The following is an 18844-nucleotide window of genomic DNA, read 5'->3' on the forward strand; positions in this document are numbered from 1 at the left end:
TGGAATCCTTAATTTAAAAATACTGACTGGTTATCTATGTAGATACAGGGGGAACAGTGACCCACCCCCCATTATACAAAATGTACAAACATACATACAGCCCCAAATTACTTCAAAGCAAAGAGAAATTAAGATATCATTGTGGTCTAAAGTATCTCCATGTATTTTCCATATGTTACAGACCATCAATGTCACATTCTCTTTGTTATTATTATTCATTTTGAGGGAAGCAGGATTGGTTTTTTGCTATGCAACACTCCCTTTTCCTTATCATGCTTCCTGTCTTTTGCTACCATTTGCTATTTCTTGGCAGAATTCTGCAAGTGATTTAACAGTCAAACCGTCTTTCCAGGGAACTCTGGAAACTGTAGCTCTGTGAGGGGACTAGGGGTCTCCAATTGACTCTCAACATCCTTAACAAACTGCAGTTCTCAGAATTTTAGGCGGAAGCCATGACTGTTTAAAGTGGGTGGGGCGGGGAGAAGTCATGACTGTAAAATGGAGATGGAGCCCTAGTCATGTTCATTAATTTCTTTGAGTAGCTAAGCAAAACCTAGTTGAATACCACCCAATTATTACACTGGCCAATGGAAAAAAGGGGGAAAGGAAAGATGCACAATTTAGCTCTTCTGAAATCATAGGACTTTAGGGAAGGCATCTATACTCACATCAGTCTCTTATGGGATTAAAATCAACAGGAAATAATTTAATGTGTTCTCTATACACAAGTGCATACCTGACCTTGTTAATTTCAACACACAGGAACCTCACCATATCAGATAGGAGAGCTTTGAAATTCTGGATGGCCTCTTCTCGTTTGTGCTGCTCTCGTTCTCTATCAATCTCCTTTGTCTGTTCAGAGCGAGCTTTCTGAACTTCTCTCTCTCGTTCACGCAAGCTTGCTTCAATGCGAGCCTGTCTTTCCAGTTCTTTTTCTTTTTCAGAGTCCACATTCTGAAATAAGCCAAAATACACATTACATTCTGCTTAGACTAGCTACAAATTTTAACACAAAATGAACTCAAGAAAAAAACGGATAAAGCAAATTAATGCAGCTAGTTAAAAATCCATTAAACTGCTGCTGCTAGTGTAAGATTTCAAATGTTTTTTTTTAAGAACGTTTGTTAACTATAGTTCTCACAGCTCTGATGGGCTATACAAATGAAAGACACTGAGTTGTATCCAACTGGTATCGCTCCATTAATGAAGTGGAATCAAAGCAATTCCTCTTCAGCAGCACCCCACCCCTCCCATGATATTACAAGGGTTCCTTAATTCTGTACAGCATATGGGGAAAAAGGAGAGAATTCCTAACCATCGCCTTAAAATCTGTTATGTGGCTGGAAGGCTCTGCTGGATCAAAGAACCTTTCATCAGTGGAGGGACACCAAGCCAACCCACTGCATACTAAAAGATGTGATAAGACTACCTTCAAAATCAGAACCGCTGAGTGAAGAATAAATCAGGGCTAGGATTCAAGTAAGTGCATGACTAGTTCTGCAAGTTCAAACCGACTCTGGTCTTGTACTGGCAAAACATCCCAAGGACTTTCAAAAAGGAGTGGTGAAAGTCCAACATTTCATTGGGCATAGTGAAGTCATTTGGAATACCTAAAACATCCTCAGGGCCACCTTACTCCACTCCCTTCTCCTGCCTCCAAGAATTTGTTAGGAAAATAAGGTTGCTATTGGTCCAAAACTTCCCCTAATCCTTCTATCATCACTCTGCAGAATCTTATGGACCCTAGGATGGTCTTCCAGATTGTGCTCTTGTTCTTTTTTATATATAATATATATCATGTGTCACCTCAAGCGAGTGTTTTATAAGGCAATATACCGTATTTTTCACACCATAGGGCGCACCGGACCATAGGGCGCACCCAGTTTTTTGGGGGGGAAATAAAGGGGAAAAAAATCCCCCCCCCAGGCGCGGGGCTGGGGCGGGGGAAGCTCGAGCTTCCCCCGACCCCAGCCCCCAAACAGGCAGCTCTCTGCAAGCCTGGGAGCGCTCCCACTGCTTGTGGAGAGGTCCGCGAAGCCTGGGCGCGCTGAGCTCAGCGCGCGCAGGATTTGGCATGCTGGCAACTCTCCGCAAGCAGCGGGAGCGCTCCTGCTGCTTGCAGAGAGCTCCGCGAAGCCTGGGCGCGCTGAGCTCAGCGCGCGCAGGCTTCGGCATGCTGGCAACTCTCCGCAAGCAGCGGGAGCGCTCCCGCTGCTTGCGGAGAGGTCTGCGAAGCCTGGGTGCGCTGAGCTCAGCGCGCCCAGGCTTCGGCATGCTGGCAACTCTCCGCAAGCAGCGGGAGCCCAACGCTGGGCTCCCGCTGCTTGCGGAGAGGTGTGCGAAGCTTGGAGAGCGTGAGGGGTCGGTGCGCACCGACCCCTCTCACCAGGCTTCAGCGAAAGCCTGCATTCGTACCATAGGACGCACACACATTTCCCCTTCATTTTTGGAGGGGAAAAAGTGCGTCCTATGGTGCGAAAAATACGGTAAGTAAGTAAGTAAGAACCCCAATCTGAGACTATGGGGCAATTCCTACCACTGTTAAGAAAACTGATTTATGCTTGTGTGGGGTATTTCAAAGTCTATTGTCAATTGCTTCATCACTGAAATACTACGAACATGGAAGCAGCTTCATTAGTAACACACGTACTTTGGCTATTTTTTCAATGTACTGCTTAAAAAGATCCTCCCTTTGTGAAGAGCTATCCACAGCTTTGTAACGAGGGTCAGTCTCTACTTTGTCCTTCACTTTGCTCCAGCGAGACTGACTGTCCAAGTGGTGATTAGATAACAGTTCAAAGAAGTCCATTTTGATCTATATTTCAAAACATAAGACAAAAGGAAGAAAAAGGGAACAAAAGAAGTCACTTAAGACTTCTGAATGCTTGCGGTGTAATTTAGAAATAAAAAGAAGCAGACTCACCGTACAGCAAAAACTATTTTAATTTAATAGATTCAAACTAGATGATTCCTTTTGAATATTAAACTTTAAATTTAATCCACTGCCATTTTAAAAAAGAGATTTGATTATATATTAAAACATAATACAGAAGCCTTCAAAATGCAATGTGACTAATTCCTTTGAGGCTACTGCACAGTCATGAGAGTCTTAGGACATTACCTAAAGAGGGTGCTTACACATGTCAAAGAGAACCATCTCAATAGTTAGGGCTTGCTTGAGAAGTTCCTACTACAGCAGCTCTAATCTGCTCTTCCACTTAAAAGAGCGTGCATTATATACACAACTGGTATTACTCCTGCAGTAACTCCACAGGAAACCCAGAATGTAAATATGGGACTAGTCCTCATATTTACTGAAACTGTCCTCTACATGCATGGCAGGGAAACACAAATGTGTAATGTGCACTGTGGGACATATGTGTTCATTTGTGCAATCCTTCCACCTTAAGGAAGTGTGTGCATGCAGTCTAAGTCCACACCACTTATAACGAGAGCCTGCTTTGATAAGTAGTCCAGAGCTCTAGAACACGTGTGTATACTGTACTTTTGGATTCTAGCCATGGTATAATCCACTGAATATTGTTGGTTCACAGAAGCAATGCTTGGTGGGCTACACCCTTAGATTTCTCATTGCACTTTTAAGTACCAACTCACTGAATTAAGGAATAGAATCATAAAATAAAGTATCAATATTTATATGTGAGCATAAAAATGGGCACGTTAATGTTCCAAGGACACCATTGGTAGGAGCTAGCAATGGAGAATGATTTCAAAACTTGGTATGAAGGGCACAATTAAGTTTCATACAAAATAGTGAGACGTTGTCCAAACATAGTTATCTGGCTAAATGCAAGCATAAATCATAATAGTAGAATTCAGTCTACAATGAAATCTTTCATAAAACAATTCTCCCTTCCATATAAACAAGTGTAGCAAAACATAAGCATTATTTTTCTCTTCTTCCTTCCCCCTCTCTCCCAAGTTATTTTTTCTGTTGGCTTCCCTTGGAAATTCTGGAATTTTCTTAATTTTATGTATCACAGGGATGTCATTGCAGAGCCTTTGGTACTGTCACCTGGATGGGTAAAATCACGTAACTACAAGGCACAGTAGCACATCATAATCTGTTTGGATGAATCAACTTCTCATGTTGTTGTGGCAGTGAAAACCCACCTTTTCAGGAGTTGAGATAGCATCAACAGTGGTTTGTGCATGTATGTGGGAGAAGTGGAGTGTCCTCCAGGTGGTGGTGCTGCACAGAGAGGTGGCAAGGCTGGAGCAACTCCAGGTTGGTGGCAGCTCCACAGATGCACTGCCAACCAGAGCTCTCCTGACCTCCCAGTTATTCTAGCACTGCCACCAGCGCCTCTGCCCCATGCATGGCTGCTAGATAGTAAGAGTCCAATTGCTGCAATCACATGGGAAGATGCTTCACACAAACAACTTATGCTCACCCGTAATCAGGCCTCTGACCATTAAGAAACCTTTTACCAGTTATCTTATCTTTCAAAATGGCTAAGCCCTGCCAAGGGGCCAAGTTTATCGCTTTAAGAGCATTCACAGCTTCTTTCTGAGATTAGAGAGATCATAGTTATTTTAGCTCTAGAACAGATATTATTCCATTGTAAGACAGGTTATATTATAAATCTCAACTCCCACCCCCCAAACCCAAATCATGCATGCAGAGGGTGTTACCTGCAACCCCAAGTCTTAATGCATTATAGGACACCAAATCCCAATGACTTAAGTATGATTAACAGTGCAGCTTGATGCCTTGATGCCTTACCAGCCAATTAAAACTTGCATTCTAGCTTCCTTCAATTATTAATTACTACATAAAAATAATGCTAATAGTCTGTAGCTCTCCCTCAACACTTATGTTTGGTTCTTGGCACAGTATTATGCAAGGACAATGATTTTTTTTAAGTCCAAAGGCAAATAAAATTATGAAAAGGCTGCACAACACTGTGTAGAGCAATTTTTCACTCCACCAATGGGCATATTTATCAGAGTAGTATTTAAGAAGATATTCAGTAACCTTATAGCTATTTTTTAATGGTATTTGTTAGTCCAAAGTTGAACTTAAGCACAGCATGCAACTAGTATCAAAATAGAAAGCTTTCTAAGCCAGATATATGAAAACAACACTTACGAAATTAAAAACAAAATGTGTTTCTGTGGAAATCTTTAAAGTAAGGGTCATTGTATAGGCACACCTAATCGATTATTGCTATTTTTCTACTGTACACAAAGCTAATCTTCAAGCCATCATTTAACTGGGATTCATTTAGAAGGCTTCAGAACATTACAACACAAAGAAGGTACAGTAACAAACCTGCCTGACATCTACACAGCATGCACCCGTCTCTCTAGAAACCAGCAGCTGCCCTCCTTTTTCCAACTTGAAAGCCAGAATGATCTTACCACCTAGTGCTGCAGGAACATACAGTATTCCAACTAAAGGCAACCCTTCCATGGACTTTTCTACCAAAACCAGCCAATCCATTCTCCTAATATTTTAATATAATTCTAGGGGTTAGGAAACATGCAGGTTTTCTGGTTTCATACAGTGGTGAGAACACCACATTTTACTTGAAAACTGTCACCCTTCAGGAAAAGCAAAGTAGAAAATGAAAAGCGTAAATCCAAGATTATAGATACTAAATCCATAAATGCAGTAACGAAACTGTACCTCTATTCTGGCTTGATTTTTTTTTTTTAAAAAAAAAAAACAATAGACATGGTAGCTGGGGGGTCGCTGAAGTTTTTCTAGTGAAAAGGAAGGGAGGCAGAATTGTTTAATTATAAGGTACTGACCTGGCAACTTTCAGCTTAGTTAGACCTTACTGAGTGGAGCTATATAATACAGTCCTGAAAGATGAAACTCCTCAGTTTAGTTGATGTGCCTTACATCTCTTCCTTAGTCATATTTCTAGTCCTAAGGGAACTTTGCTATCTTCTCTCTTTAATTTCACTAAACAAGTGAACCACAGAGTTGGAAGATGCCAAAACAAAGAAAACCCAAATCACTTACTTTAAAGGTTTGTGGGAAATCACAAAATTATAGTATTAAATTAGAGATAGAGAACCTGAAGCCTTACAGCTATTGTTTGACTCCAACGCCCATTACCCCCAGCCAGCAATGATAGGAACTGGAGTCCAACAAAATCTGGAGGGCCACAGGTTTCTCTGCCTCTGCATTAAACCTCTTTTTGGGAAGAGAAGAACTGGCTGAGAAAGCTTCACTTAACACTTTAAGCATATTTTAAATCAACTTTTATGTTTCTTGTGGAATCAAAAAAGCATGTATGGCTGAAAATACTTTGCTTTTATTTAGGAGGATTTTTCTCCTCTTTCTGCAGTTTACACATTCTGGGCACAACTCTCATCACTTCACAAGGAAAAAACTGAAAAAAATGTAAAGTACCGGAACTGCGGGAGGCTAAAGTCACCACACAGAGATACCAATTCTTTCCTCACTAGGGAATCCCATAATACTTTGCGTGTCAGTGATTGACAGCTGTCAGACTGAACTGATTGACAGGCCGCACAGCACAAAACTGTAAAATCTATCCACTTGTTACAAAACAGAATACATAAAATGGTTACAAGAGGCTTTGGGAGAAAAGAAATAATTAGTTTCAGATGCAAAGATAAACACATTTATTTAAAACATCTTGTTTGATGTAACTCATGCAACATAAAATAATTTACTTATTAACTATTCATTTTGATAATGGCTAAGATGCAACAATAATGTTTAAGCCATGATTATAGATTAAAACAAGTAGAGTACAATTTAGGCTAGTTCTAGGTTATACATGTTCACCTCTAGAAAGCTAATCATTCTGGTGCATATAGAGTTGATGTAGCATAGAGTCTAAGGGCACAATCCTGTACATATCTATCAGAAGTTCGATTGAGTACAATGGGGCTCAATATCAGGTACGTGGGTAAAGGACTGCAGCCTATGAGACTGAGCAGTGCATCAAGTAGTTGCTGGGCTGAATCTCATGCCTAGTATGAGTGGCCTTATGTGAGTCACTCGCCTTTATTTTCAATTCCCTAAGGGGTTTCATCAAATGCAAGTGTGGAACAGATGCTTGCTCACACAACAGGGCAGCAGTGGGGAAGTGAAATACCCAATATGTGGGTGGAAGTCCGCTCGGACAATGTTGGATCCTACTCAAAGGATTTTCCGATTATTGTTTTTTTGCAATATTAAGATTTTTGCATTTCAGCTGTGACTGTTTTCCATTCCTATACGACAGGTAACTTTTGCCTGAAAGTTTTGCCTCTATCTATGCTACTTATTTATATATTATATTAGCTTCACTTAAGGAGTATGTAAGGAAATAGAAATCCCAGAAATGATTAGGTTTCAAAGGTGTATGCTAGGACACTGAAGAAAGTTGCTGCATATTTTGATGCTAACGCTTGTTGAAGATACTTTGTAGCATCCACCTTCCTCAGTGATGTGCACTTTGTCTCTTGTATTGACAGTGCAGACAAATGACATTTGAAATTCATTAATCTTTCATAGGCGACCTTTAATTCTGATAAGTAGTCATGCTAAGATACATTTACTGGAAGATTAAAAAAAACCACTGAAGTGTTAGCATTTTGAAATTTGCCCACAAATAGTTCTCAAACCTTGCTTGCATCCTGACAGAATGGGTATGTAATGGTCTGCTTGGAGTTTTCCAGTCAGACATTTGTCCCCCCACCAAAAAATATATATCTAGGATTTTAAAACTTAGATATGAATTTAGAAGAAAATTATAGTACAATTTCTAGAACAGTAAACTTATTCCAAATTTAGAAGAAAAAAAGAGTAAAATGACCAACCCCACACCTCCAAATAAGATACAAATGCTTAAACGGGGGGGGGGGGGGGGGACAAAAGGAAAACATAATTTGGGGGAGGGGGTGAAGGGCAAATCTAGAAGTCTAGCATGGGCTCTTCCCCAATCCTCCCATTATGCTATTTTCACATCCTTGATATAAAAATCTTACCTTCTCTCCTCTGGTCTTCGAATCTTCTTTTTCCTTCTTTCTTGCTGCTGTGATAAACTCATTAAACAAGGCTTCCCGGTCTTTCATTTTTTCAATTGCTTTGAATCGTGAGTCTTTAGCATGCTTGGCTGCAAATTCACTAAAAGTAGTTCTGTAACAAAATGGCAAGTGTACTGATTTGGCAGGACTTTCGTAGACGGAAAATATATTCAAAAGCACAACTGTGTTTTGGTTCTGTTGGAATACACACACTAGGCACCAATATATTGGTATCCTTGCCACCGTTGAAGGTCCAAGACATAAAGTTTGTCTATTTTCTTTTTTAGAAAGTTGACATGAACCAGCTAAAACGTTTTTTAAAAAAATTGCACACACTGAATGCAGTTCTTCACATATAACATAATCCTTGCAGAAGACAAATTCCATGGTCAATCTGTCCTGATACTTCATGATTATGCAATGTAAATTTAACAATGCTCTTTTGCCACCCAACACTGCCAGAAATAGAACTGGCATGGTACAAAAATTCAGATTCTTTTAATACTGTGAGCAAGGACAGTAGTGTCTGAAGGGTTTCCCACCCTTTCTCCCTGCAGTTTTAATTATTAACAGTACTCTCACCTCCAGGGCCAGATTCCAATTCTCAGATGTGCAGTAGATATAGTACTGCCACTTACCTCGAAAAAAAACAAACACTACTGTGCTTTTTCCAAGGTCTGATGCTAATCTGGCCCCAGGTTTACGTGAGACATTATAATCCTACGAATGTTTTCATCTCAGCATGGAAATAATTAGACTTGGGCAATCCCGCCTAATGTTGCTGTAGGGTAAATTAAAACAAGAGAATAATTGGGTAGCTTATTCAACTGACTGGAAGTGAATGTAAACCTAAACTAAAGAAAGTGAGCTGCAAAAGCAAGACTGGACATGGATTTCTGAGCACACAAAAGCACAAATATGATTTTTAAGGAATGCAAACTTCCAAATGGGCACTATTACCTTGGATTAAAAATGAAAATTAGTTAACAAGACTTGCAGGTCCTTTGGAGATTGGTTTTAGTCAACAGTGGGTAAAGAAGACAAACATAATATATAAATGATATATACTTCTGTGTCCTTTGGGGTGCAAAAAAGTAGTAAGAAACAATTAAGGCTAAGTAAGGAAAATGGTTACACTAACAAAGCAATTATTTTCAAGCTCAGTACTGTTCAACAAAGATGGGCAACCTGAATCCCTTGACCTGATTTTATGTGGCCCACAGCCTAATTTCAAAAGCTCTTTGCAAGCAATCAGTTCAGACTGCTGGCAAGAGTGACTCATCACTCCCTGACAGTCTGCTGGACAGGCAGGAAAGAGGAGAGAGAAAAGGGGGCATCAGAAAGAGGAAAAATGTCATCTCACCCACCACTGGACCTGGCCACACCCACATATGGCATGTGGCCTCCAACCGATTACTCCTGGGGGAATGCGATCCCTGACAGAATAATGGTTGCCCACCCCTGCCTAATATGTGTGTTTAGGATAACCATTTGTAGACATCAAGTTAATTCAAGCAAAGTAGCACAACTTCTGAAGAAACATTTGGGTGTTTCACTGCATTTTACTGAAACCACAGTATTAACCTAAAGCAGACAAACATGTAATGCAAAGTAAAGCCTACCTAGTTTACACAAAAAGAAATACTTTAAAAGGAAATGATAACTACATACTGTTGAACAATATATTGGCAATGTCTTGCTTACAATGTAACTGAATTATGGAAACCTATTTGGTCATGAATAAGTAATATCAAATTATTATTATTATTATTATTATTATTTATTCAATTTGTATACCACCTTTTCTCCTTAGATCTCAGGGTGGTTCACATCCTAAAATTACAAAGCTAAGTAGAGAGAATCCACCTGGTCCTTTCCCCATACTGACTATGGAATAGCTTATGGAAACTTGCCTGTCATAGCTAGGGCTCATTTGCATATATAGTTTGCTTAAGTAGAACAGACAGCTTTTAAAAAATACTACTCAAAATCACAAACAATTCTGGTACTAATATGTTTCATATTTACATAATGCTGGAAAAGAGTAGAAGTTCCCTATTATATTCTATACAGTAATGTTGATGTTTTCACACCTAATCAAGATGAGGAAACCTACAGATTGGAGGACATAGCTTGTGAACATTTAGGGCAAATAAATCCATCTTCCACACCTTGCCAAACATTTGGGATTGCTTCATATCCTGAAATAGCCAGTGTCATAAAATTTGGATTAAATGACAGTAAACATGCAGACGATAGTACTGGACTTCAAGTAAAACCAAGTCTAGCAGTACACAGTACCTGAAAATGTAGGAGGAAATATTCTTACCTGGGATTAATCTTCGCTTCTTCCATCATTTTCTTGAAATCTTCCTTAGCCTGCATTATTTTATTTTTCTTCTCTTTGCGCTCTTCTTCTGCCCTGGTTTTCACATACTGATCAAATACCTACAGAAACACCAGAGTATACCATTTGGAGCATTATCACCCTGTAAGTGGGGAGAACTCCAAAGGACAAGTCAAAGGCTAGGATGCATCATTTGCAGTAATATGAGAAGTTACCATATATGACCCCAAGAGTATCACTTCACTAAGCTTGGACTCACTGAAATATTCCTCTCTATAAAAACTTTTATGTAAAGCCATTCAACATAAATTTTAACACTGTTCTTTAGGGCACCAAGTAACAATCACAGCAGCAACAGTGCTGAACGTAAAATAGTTGGATGCTTAAGAACTGCTTCCTTCCATCAGGATGAATTTCTGTATTTTTAAATTGCACAGAGGTCTTCATTAGATAATGGCATGTACTTTGATAGAGCTATATGTCATCACTCAAGCTGGGATCAAGCCCATCTTGAACAATGCGGCATGGAACAAGGGGGTCCTGCAGCTCAAGCAGCCAGGAGAGGTGAAGAAGGGTATTGCCAAAGATACTGCTACATACGGAGACAGTGACATATTCTTCTCTATCAAAGCCAAAAAGTGTAATTCTCACTAAGAGAAGCTAATATATAAGAGAAGCTATCAGAAAAGAGCCAGCTCTTTCTTCTTTCATACCTCATAGCCAGCATTTAAGAATGCTCAATAACCCTAGAAACACTTTTATGGCAACATTAATGCAATCAAATTTATCATTTATTCATGAGGACACAGTATCCACACTTATCACTAGTTAGGATAGGAGAAAAAACTCCCGTTTAACATTGGGCTATATGTGCATGATTTAATATGAGAGACATATAACTGACCACCTTTGTTCAGAAACTGGTGGTTCTACCAAGTCTCAGCTTCTAAAAAATCACTCTGGAGATGAAGAAATTAAAACAGAGTACATAAATAAATCCTGATTGTTCCCTTTTGCAAATTTTACATTTCCCATTTATTTTCATCTTTGTAGTAAAAGATTTCACACAAGAATATTTTGAGTATGAATAACATATTCAGGGTTTCTTTGTCAAATACTTCTGTTAATATTTTTATACAAATCTCTGCAACAATTATGGTTTGGGGGTGTGGGGCTTCGTACCTAAACATACATTTGAGTTTGAAGCTTTCATTTCCCTATAGAAATTGTCAAGTTCTCTTTCTTAAGAAATACCTGAAACCTTACCCCTTTCCCACCCCATTCCCTAAACATTTGTTATCTGAAACTCCAGATATCACAGAATTCACAGGCCAGTTGTGTTTACCTGTAGGCCTTTATTTTACCTGTTTTCTTTCTTTAGGGTTAAGAAGCAGGTAGCGGGGATCAAAAACTATCTTGTGTAGCTCCTTCTCCCAAGTAGAAAATGCAGAAACCTTTAAAAAAAATAGAAAGGGGTGGAGTGGAAGAGAGGAAAGTGCTGATTTTCTTAGCAATTAAATTCACCCAAAGACAAGCAAGTCGTGCTATTTTGCTTGAAACCTACAGGACATCTGTTAGAGAAGAGCCATAACTGAAACCCTTACAGCAGTTTCATCACTAATAGATGACAAGCTCCAGGAGGTCAGCATCACAAATTTCCACACTAATTGGCTCCAAAAACGTCTACATAATTACACAGAACTAACACACATCTAATTACTCATTAAAATAGCCACTACTGTGTGACATTTAAAAATTGCCACATCAAAAGAGAGCCTTGAAGTTCTCTACTCTGACTTCCTATGCTGCCTGCATAGTTCTTTTTCTAAATGATCCAATGTCTCCCCCGCCCGCCGCCACCCCAAATAAACCCAAAGGTTTTGCACAGAAATTGTCTTTGGAGCACTTTTAAAAAGACAGGTTAACAAGGCAAACTTATAACATTTCATGGAAACTGCATTGGAAAAATCACACTGAAAGCTGATATTCTTTACTCTAAGAAGAGAATTTTGAAATCAATTGCAAACATATGCGCCACTCTCCTGTCCCACCCATACAAAGGCTCCAGGAATAGCAATGATAGTTGCCAAAAATGCTCCACTTCCCTAAACTGCCCCTGAAAAAGACAACTGTTGTGGGCTTCATTTTGCATGAAAAAATATGCTACTGAAATCCAGAATTTATCTTCAGTACACATACATAGGTAACAGACACACTCTTCAAATGTGAAACTATCGTAGTATAAGGATTTGAACAGAAGCCCAATTTATCCAACTCCCCAAATTAAGATTACACACCCACCCAACTAGTTGTGTGCAACAATCCTACATCACAGAACTTCAACAAGTGAATAGGTGTGTGAGAATGTGTGTGTGTTTCCCAATGGCATTTACTTAATGTGAACACTAGTTTTATCTTTGACCAGTTATTCTGCACATGTGCCTTCTGAACAATCAAACAACAACCAATTATCAAAGCACGGGACATCTTTATCATTAGCACCCATACAGAGTTGGAATATCTTATTAGTATACAGATAACCAATATCCTTCAATCCTAATGACAGTATGCAGGAATAACTTGCCAGTGAAAGAAGAACAATATAGGAACTAACAGATTTTTCCATTATTTGGGCTAAAATGTCAGTGTAATCAGGAAACACCAAGGTTGACATAATACAATAATAGTTTCTGACCCCTCTTTCAAGTAGCATGTCCTTGAACTGTTTCATTCGCGCTTCCAGCGGGACAATTGCTCTCTCTCGAGCAGCTTTAATTTCAGCCTCCATGGCAGCCTCCTTTTCTGAATCAATGTCTTTGTTTTCCTCCTTCCTATGAAAGTGAAGGCATACAAGACTCCATTAAAAAAATACAATTAAATCTTTAGCTTTACATCACTTTGGTAACGTGTTCAGGGTGGATTCCATTCAATGCACAGTGGAACCAGAGACTATTTAACTTGGTCCAATACCCCCCAAACAATTAATTAAAAAATATGATTGAGCATACAACAATACTTTGGGCATACTGCAGACAAGCAATCTCGCTCAATATGGTGACTACAAAAGCCACTGTGCAGTGTGGAAAACTTAGCTTTCCACACTGAAAGAGTTGAGCCCCAGTTCAGACTTGAAAACTTTAAAGCTCAGAAATTAATGCAGTCTTTCCTTTCATACACAACTTACTTCCGCTTCTTTGCTTTAATAGGTTCATCATCATTTGTTTCATCTAGCATTTCATGCTCTTCTTTTACTGTAAGAGAGGCCTCTATTAGCATCCCTATAGGTACAGTTCAGGGGAAAAAACACACCACTTATATTCGCTTGTTGTCTACATAAAGGTAAAGAATGCATCTCATGTTAATTTTAAGACATGCAAAGTTAGTCTATGAATACACATTAGAATCTCAATAAAGAATGCAATATTCCACTTTGAGGTTTTCCCCCACAATCAATAGATATATTAATTTTATGAAATAAAATTAAACAACTAATAACTTTTGATCAATAATGTATACTTCCTAAAAAATAATAATGTATGCTTCCAATTAATATCTATAATTTTTTAAAAATCCACTCTACCATAGCTTCCAGAACCTAATACATACCAGCCTCAGAGGCAGAGGCTCAAATCAGATAGAACAGCCAGTTATGGCTTGGTGTGAAATCTTCATTGTTATTATTTATAAATTTTATATTCCACCCTTCCTCCCAAAGGAACACAGCAGCAAACACATAAGCGACACATTGATATATTTTTTTTAAAAAACAACAACCTATGAAATGTTGAGCCAAATCAAGCTCATAGATGTGATGAACCACTGCCTGGTTTCCATTTACATCTCCAACATCACAGAAGGGGATCCTGTATCCCCCCCCCAAAAAAATCTCGTCATTCCAGACCACCAGCCATGTTTCCCCAACTTTGTTCTACATGCCGGTGGATTTAAAGTAGAGGGAATTATTGAGTGAAAGAATACATTAGCTTTTGAACCAATGGGAGATATCAAATATAGAGGACCTGCACTTCCTAAGATTATGTAAATATTCACATTACTGAATATATGCTTAGCCTACTTTTAGCAATCAAAAATGATTTAATTTAGTCACAACTGAGTCCCAGAAATCATGCATTGATCAATAACTTTTTCCAGTGCAGTTCTCTCTTGCTTCTAAATAAGCACAAAATATCTCTTGCTTTGAATAAGCACAAAAAATGAACCTGTAAGTATATTCAAAATTGCAAAATAACCAAGACAAAATAGGAAGAATACTGTTTTTACTCTTACTTTGTTTTTTCACTTCATCTATTCCTTTTTTGTGTGGAGGCTCCTGAATAATTTTATCCACATCTGCTCTTCCAATTAAGTCATCTGGTCTATCCCACATAGACAGACGTGTGGTAGGGTTGTAAAAGAAAACCCTCTCATCACCTGTCCACACCACACACCTACAAGAAAGCCACAATCAATCAATGGTTTATCAAAGTTTGTTTAACCTATAAGCATACTTTCAGTTAATAAAATACAGAGGTCCCAATGCCTTTGTCACATGCTCTTAAATTCCATAAAACAACACTGTCCTAAGCATGCTCACTCATAAATAAGCAACGTTGTATTCAGTGGTCTTATTCCCAGATAAATGTGCATATGATTATAGCCAATATCAACAGCACTTAATTGTACCTGTCTGTACCAGAATGTTTTATAAACACAAAGTAGACTTACGATCACTGCTAACTGCTGGTCAATCTCATACAAAAATAATGTAAAGCCAATTTTTTCTTTATTCAACATGAAATGTATAATATAAGCCTATTGCTAACGTTATTGATTGATTAAATCATTGTAAATCTAACATTAATTTTATATTAAAAATAAACAATGAATAAAATGTTCACTATGAATAGAATGCACAGATTTAAAAGTAGTACTTATATATTCACAGTTACAGCTAGGTCTGCCTTAGTCGAAACAAAATAAAAAAATTCCTTCCAGTAGCACCTTAGAGACCAACTAAGTTTGTTATTGGTATGAGCTTTCGTGTGCGTGCACGAAAAATGCTCATACCAATAACAAATTTAGTTGGTGTCTAAGGTGCTACTGGAAGAATTTTTTTTATTATATATTCACACTAATCAATCTGAGGGAAAAAAATGTTACTTACCATGGAGTACCAGGAATAGGGGTAGTAGCGACAGGTTTTGCTTTCTGAGCTGCTTTTTCTTCTTCCGTCATTTCTTCTTCTTTTGGTTCCTGGTGAGAGATCAAAGGTAATTTAAAACCAACTGTTGCATTTATAGTGAATTGACAAGAAGGATACGGCGGAACTATATAAAATCAATTAGAAATAAAAAGTAATTTGGAAATCAGTGAAACCAATGTGTAAGAAAAGTTTCTGAACTATAATGATTAATTCAATTTAAGTTTAACACACACTAAGGGCAACATCCTTTTGCACAGTGGTTAATCCATCTGTGAAATGGGATGTCTGGTTTCTTTTTGCCCCTTTTCACCTGCACCCCCATGTGCACCAAAATCTGCTCCAAAGTAATATAAAAGCTGCCAAGGGTTTGTGCTATCTTACTACTTTCAAAACTATGCAATATCACTTTGTTTTGATGTTTATGTCCCTAAATGTAAATCAAGTTTTCAATATTTAAGGCACTGAATGTGTGCCTTAAAAACTGTGGACTGTATTCAGCTTGTTTTTACTCAGAATATGCATTTGAATAAATGAACCTAGGTTGTCATACTTACTCAACTGGTTGACGCAAAGTATGATTAACATTGGATACAATCAAGTTTTTCAGCCATTGAAGCCTATCCACAATGCTTTACTTTCTAAGTAATTTGTAAAATCAAATATTGCTTCTAGTTAGTTCCTAAATATAAGAACAACCTATTCACGTTAGAGAGCTGTCAATATGCTGCCAATATGCTCTCAATATCCAGACCAAAATGTGCACATTTTCTATTTTATTTCAGTTTACTTAACTGCATCTTCCACTTCATTCTACTTGATCTGCAGCTTTGTTTTCACAAACCAACATAAGAGTATTTAAATACAGCAAAATTAAACTGTAGGTTTCTCATGTCTTTTACCTCTTTTATAAGTTCCTTGATAGGTTCAATTTTGGGTTCCTCCTCTTCCGTCTCCATAGGCAAAGGGTCTTCGGCAGGCTCCTTAATGCTTTCTTTCATCTTCTCTTCTACTTTTTCTAGGGAAAAGCATTTTTTTTTTTACCTTCCACTTTATGTAAATTCAAACTTAAGTCTCTTATCAGCATAATTATTCATAATGAAAAGTACATATGAATGCTAGTGTTTTCATTTTTGTCAGATTTTTTCTCAACTATGGACATGTATCTGTGATTATACAAATTATTACAGAGCTAGCAGAATGACACTGGGTGGCTATATTTCTGCTCCCAGACACTTTTAGGTGCTGCATGATGCTGTTTAACACCTATATGAAACTGTTAGAAGTGGTCATCAGGAGATTTGGGGTATGGTATCATCAGTATGCTGATTACACCCAGCTCTATTTTTCTGTTACATCCAACTCTAGTGTGCTGTGCAATTTCTCAATTTCTTGATACAGTGGTGGACTGGACAAGACCCAATACTGAGTCGGAATCCTGGTAAGATGAAGGCCTTGTGGGTGGTTTCCCAGCCCAGAAATCAAGAAAATCTGCCTATTGCCGACACAGCTGCATTTCCCTGAAGAAACAGGTATGTAGTCTGGAGAAGCTCCTTGACATGCAAGGAGTTCCAAGAAGCAGCTCTTTGTTTTCACTAGGCAGTCTGCTTTTATTTAAAGCAACTGTTATTTACAGTCTTCTACTTATATTTCCAAAATAAATATATTCTCATACTTGCTGTCTTTTCAAAATTACCATGGATATGCAACCGCCTTACATTGGTTATCTATGGTAAGGATGGCAATCGCTTCTGTAATCAGCAGATACCACAAGTACTTTAGAAAATAATTGCTAAATGTTTACACAACAAGGATGAGATAATATAGTGGTATTCTCTTGCTACTGATATGTGGAGATTTATATTGGCTCCAGGACTACTGTTATGTCTTTGTCCAAACTAAGACAGTTATCTATGCTGCAATTCTAATCTAGTTTGTTCTTAGCAATAAAGTTGCTGTTTTGTTAGGTATCCTTTGGGGCCTACATCCTTCTCTGAAATAGTATGAGATGGTGTCAGAAACCCAAGCCTTTTTTTTTTTTTAATAATATTTATTAAAAATTTTCCAGAATAAAAAGGAAAGATAGCAAGAAAGAAAGAAAAAACAAATATGATTTACACTTGGTTTCAGTGGCATCTTTCCCGGACTCCCCCCCCCCCTTGTATTCCATTTCCCTTAAATTGATTCCACAGATTCTTACCCCAAATTTTAAAACCTTATTTGTAATTTTAAATAACCCATTTATTCCAAATTAATTTATCTTATTTATCTTAATGAACCATTTCTCCTTATATTTTATATAATTCCCTAAGATCGACCCCATTTCCCTTCCACGAATTCCCCTATTTTCAAACAACAAACATGAAAAAAGAAAAGAAAGAAATAATATATAATTTTACAGCCTTTGGATTCCAAATCTCCCCCCCCCCATTCCCCGGTTCCAATCCCCAAAGTTCATCCATTGTCTACTGCCAGCCTGGTGTATCCACGTCTATATCTCAACTCCACTTTGCCGTCTTTTGATAGCTTTTAATTTCAGAAAGTCCAATCTTGAAAAAACTCTCAGAAAAAGTCATTGTTCTTCCATCCAGACCTCTATGTTTAAGAGTCTAACTTAAATTCTATTTCTTGGTCCTTTTAAAGTCTGGATGTTCCAAATACTCCGGCTTCAAATTTGGTCCAGCTCTTATTCCTCAGGTTGCTTTTTCCTGTTCTGCTGCAGAAACCTTCTAATTCAGAAACTTCTTGTTCTCCACAGAGGCTTTTGTTATTCAGGAACATAACTTGCGTCAAGTCCCTTCCTTTCTTCAATAGATAAATCCATTGTCTCCTTTAGTATAGAAACCTCTGTAGACAAAATAATGCTTCGTTTTTGCAGCTTTCCCAAGAGATAACAGATCCTGCTCAAATTCATAGTATTTTTCCACTTGCTGCTACTGTTGCAATGTCCCAGCCTCCCTCTAGAGGGAATATGGTAACTTAATTTCTTTCAAAATCAGACCCAAAAGTCAAATAACTTGTTGCCTTTATTTCCAATAATTTATGTCCAAATTGTAACAAATCTAACCAGCAAAGCCATCGTAACAAAGTTCTCTTTTATTTTCCTGCTTTGACAGCTACTTTGACAGCTGTCAAAGTTTCTGTGTCTCTTCACCAGTCTCTCATAGCGGATCGTTCCCGGTTCCCGGGGGGGTTGTATTTTAGTTCCCACAAATCAGTCTTCTCCTCCAGCACAATTATTGTAATTTCCCTTCGTGAAGTTAAAAATTTTTTCCAGGTAA

General features: G+C 38.1%; 1 protein-coding gene and 1 long non-coding RNA gene across 9 annotated transcripts in view; one reads left to right on the forward strand and one right to left on the reverse strand.

Annotated features, from left to right (window-relative positions):
* Nucleotides 1–18844, reverse strand: part of TCERG1 (transcription elongation regulator 1) — a 40984-nt gene that overhangs the window by 5345 nt on the left and 16795 nt on the right. For 6 of the 8 annotated variants that reach the window (XM_079967932.1, XM_079967929.1, XM_079967933.1 and 3 more), the window contains 10 exons: nucleotides 16466–16581; nucleotides 15528–15616; nucleotides 14651–14811; nucleotides 13548–13641; nucleotides 13059–13194; nucleotides 11728–11817; nucleotides 10346–10464; nucleotides 7978–8128; nucleotides 2651–2815; nucleotides 772–954 (listed from right to left, as the gene is read on the reverse strand). In XM_079967932.1, coding sequence (XP_079824058.1) covers nucleotides 772–954; nucleotides 2651–2815; nucleotides 7978–8128; nucleotides 10346–10464; nucleotides 11728–11817; nucleotides 13059–13194; nucleotides 13548–13641; nucleotides 14651–14811; nucleotides 15528–15616; nucleotides 16466–16581 — 1304 coding nt within the window. The remainder of the gene's footprint in view (nucleotides 1–771; nucleotides 955–2650; nucleotides 2816–7977; nucleotides 8129–10345; nucleotides 10465–11727; nucleotides 11818–13058; nucleotides 13195–13547; nucleotides 13642–14650; nucleotides 14812–15527; nucleotides 15617–16465; nucleotides 16582–18844) is intronic. The other 2 variants (XM_079967930.1, XM_079967936.1) reach the window with 1 other exon arrangement.
* On the forward strand, nucleotides 2822–5673 carry LOC307211421. Its single transcript, XR_013836441.1, has 2 exons — nucleotides 2822–4110; nucleotides 4151–5673. It is a non-coding gene; the product is annotated as an uncharacterized lncRNA (long non-coding RNA).

This window comes from Podarcis cretensis (genome assembly GCF_951804945.1).
Source record: "Podarcis cretensis genome assembly, chromosome: 2".
NCBI classification, from domain to species: Eukaryota; Metazoa; Chordata; class Lepidosauria; order Squamata; family Lacertidae; genus Podarcis; species Podarcis cretensis.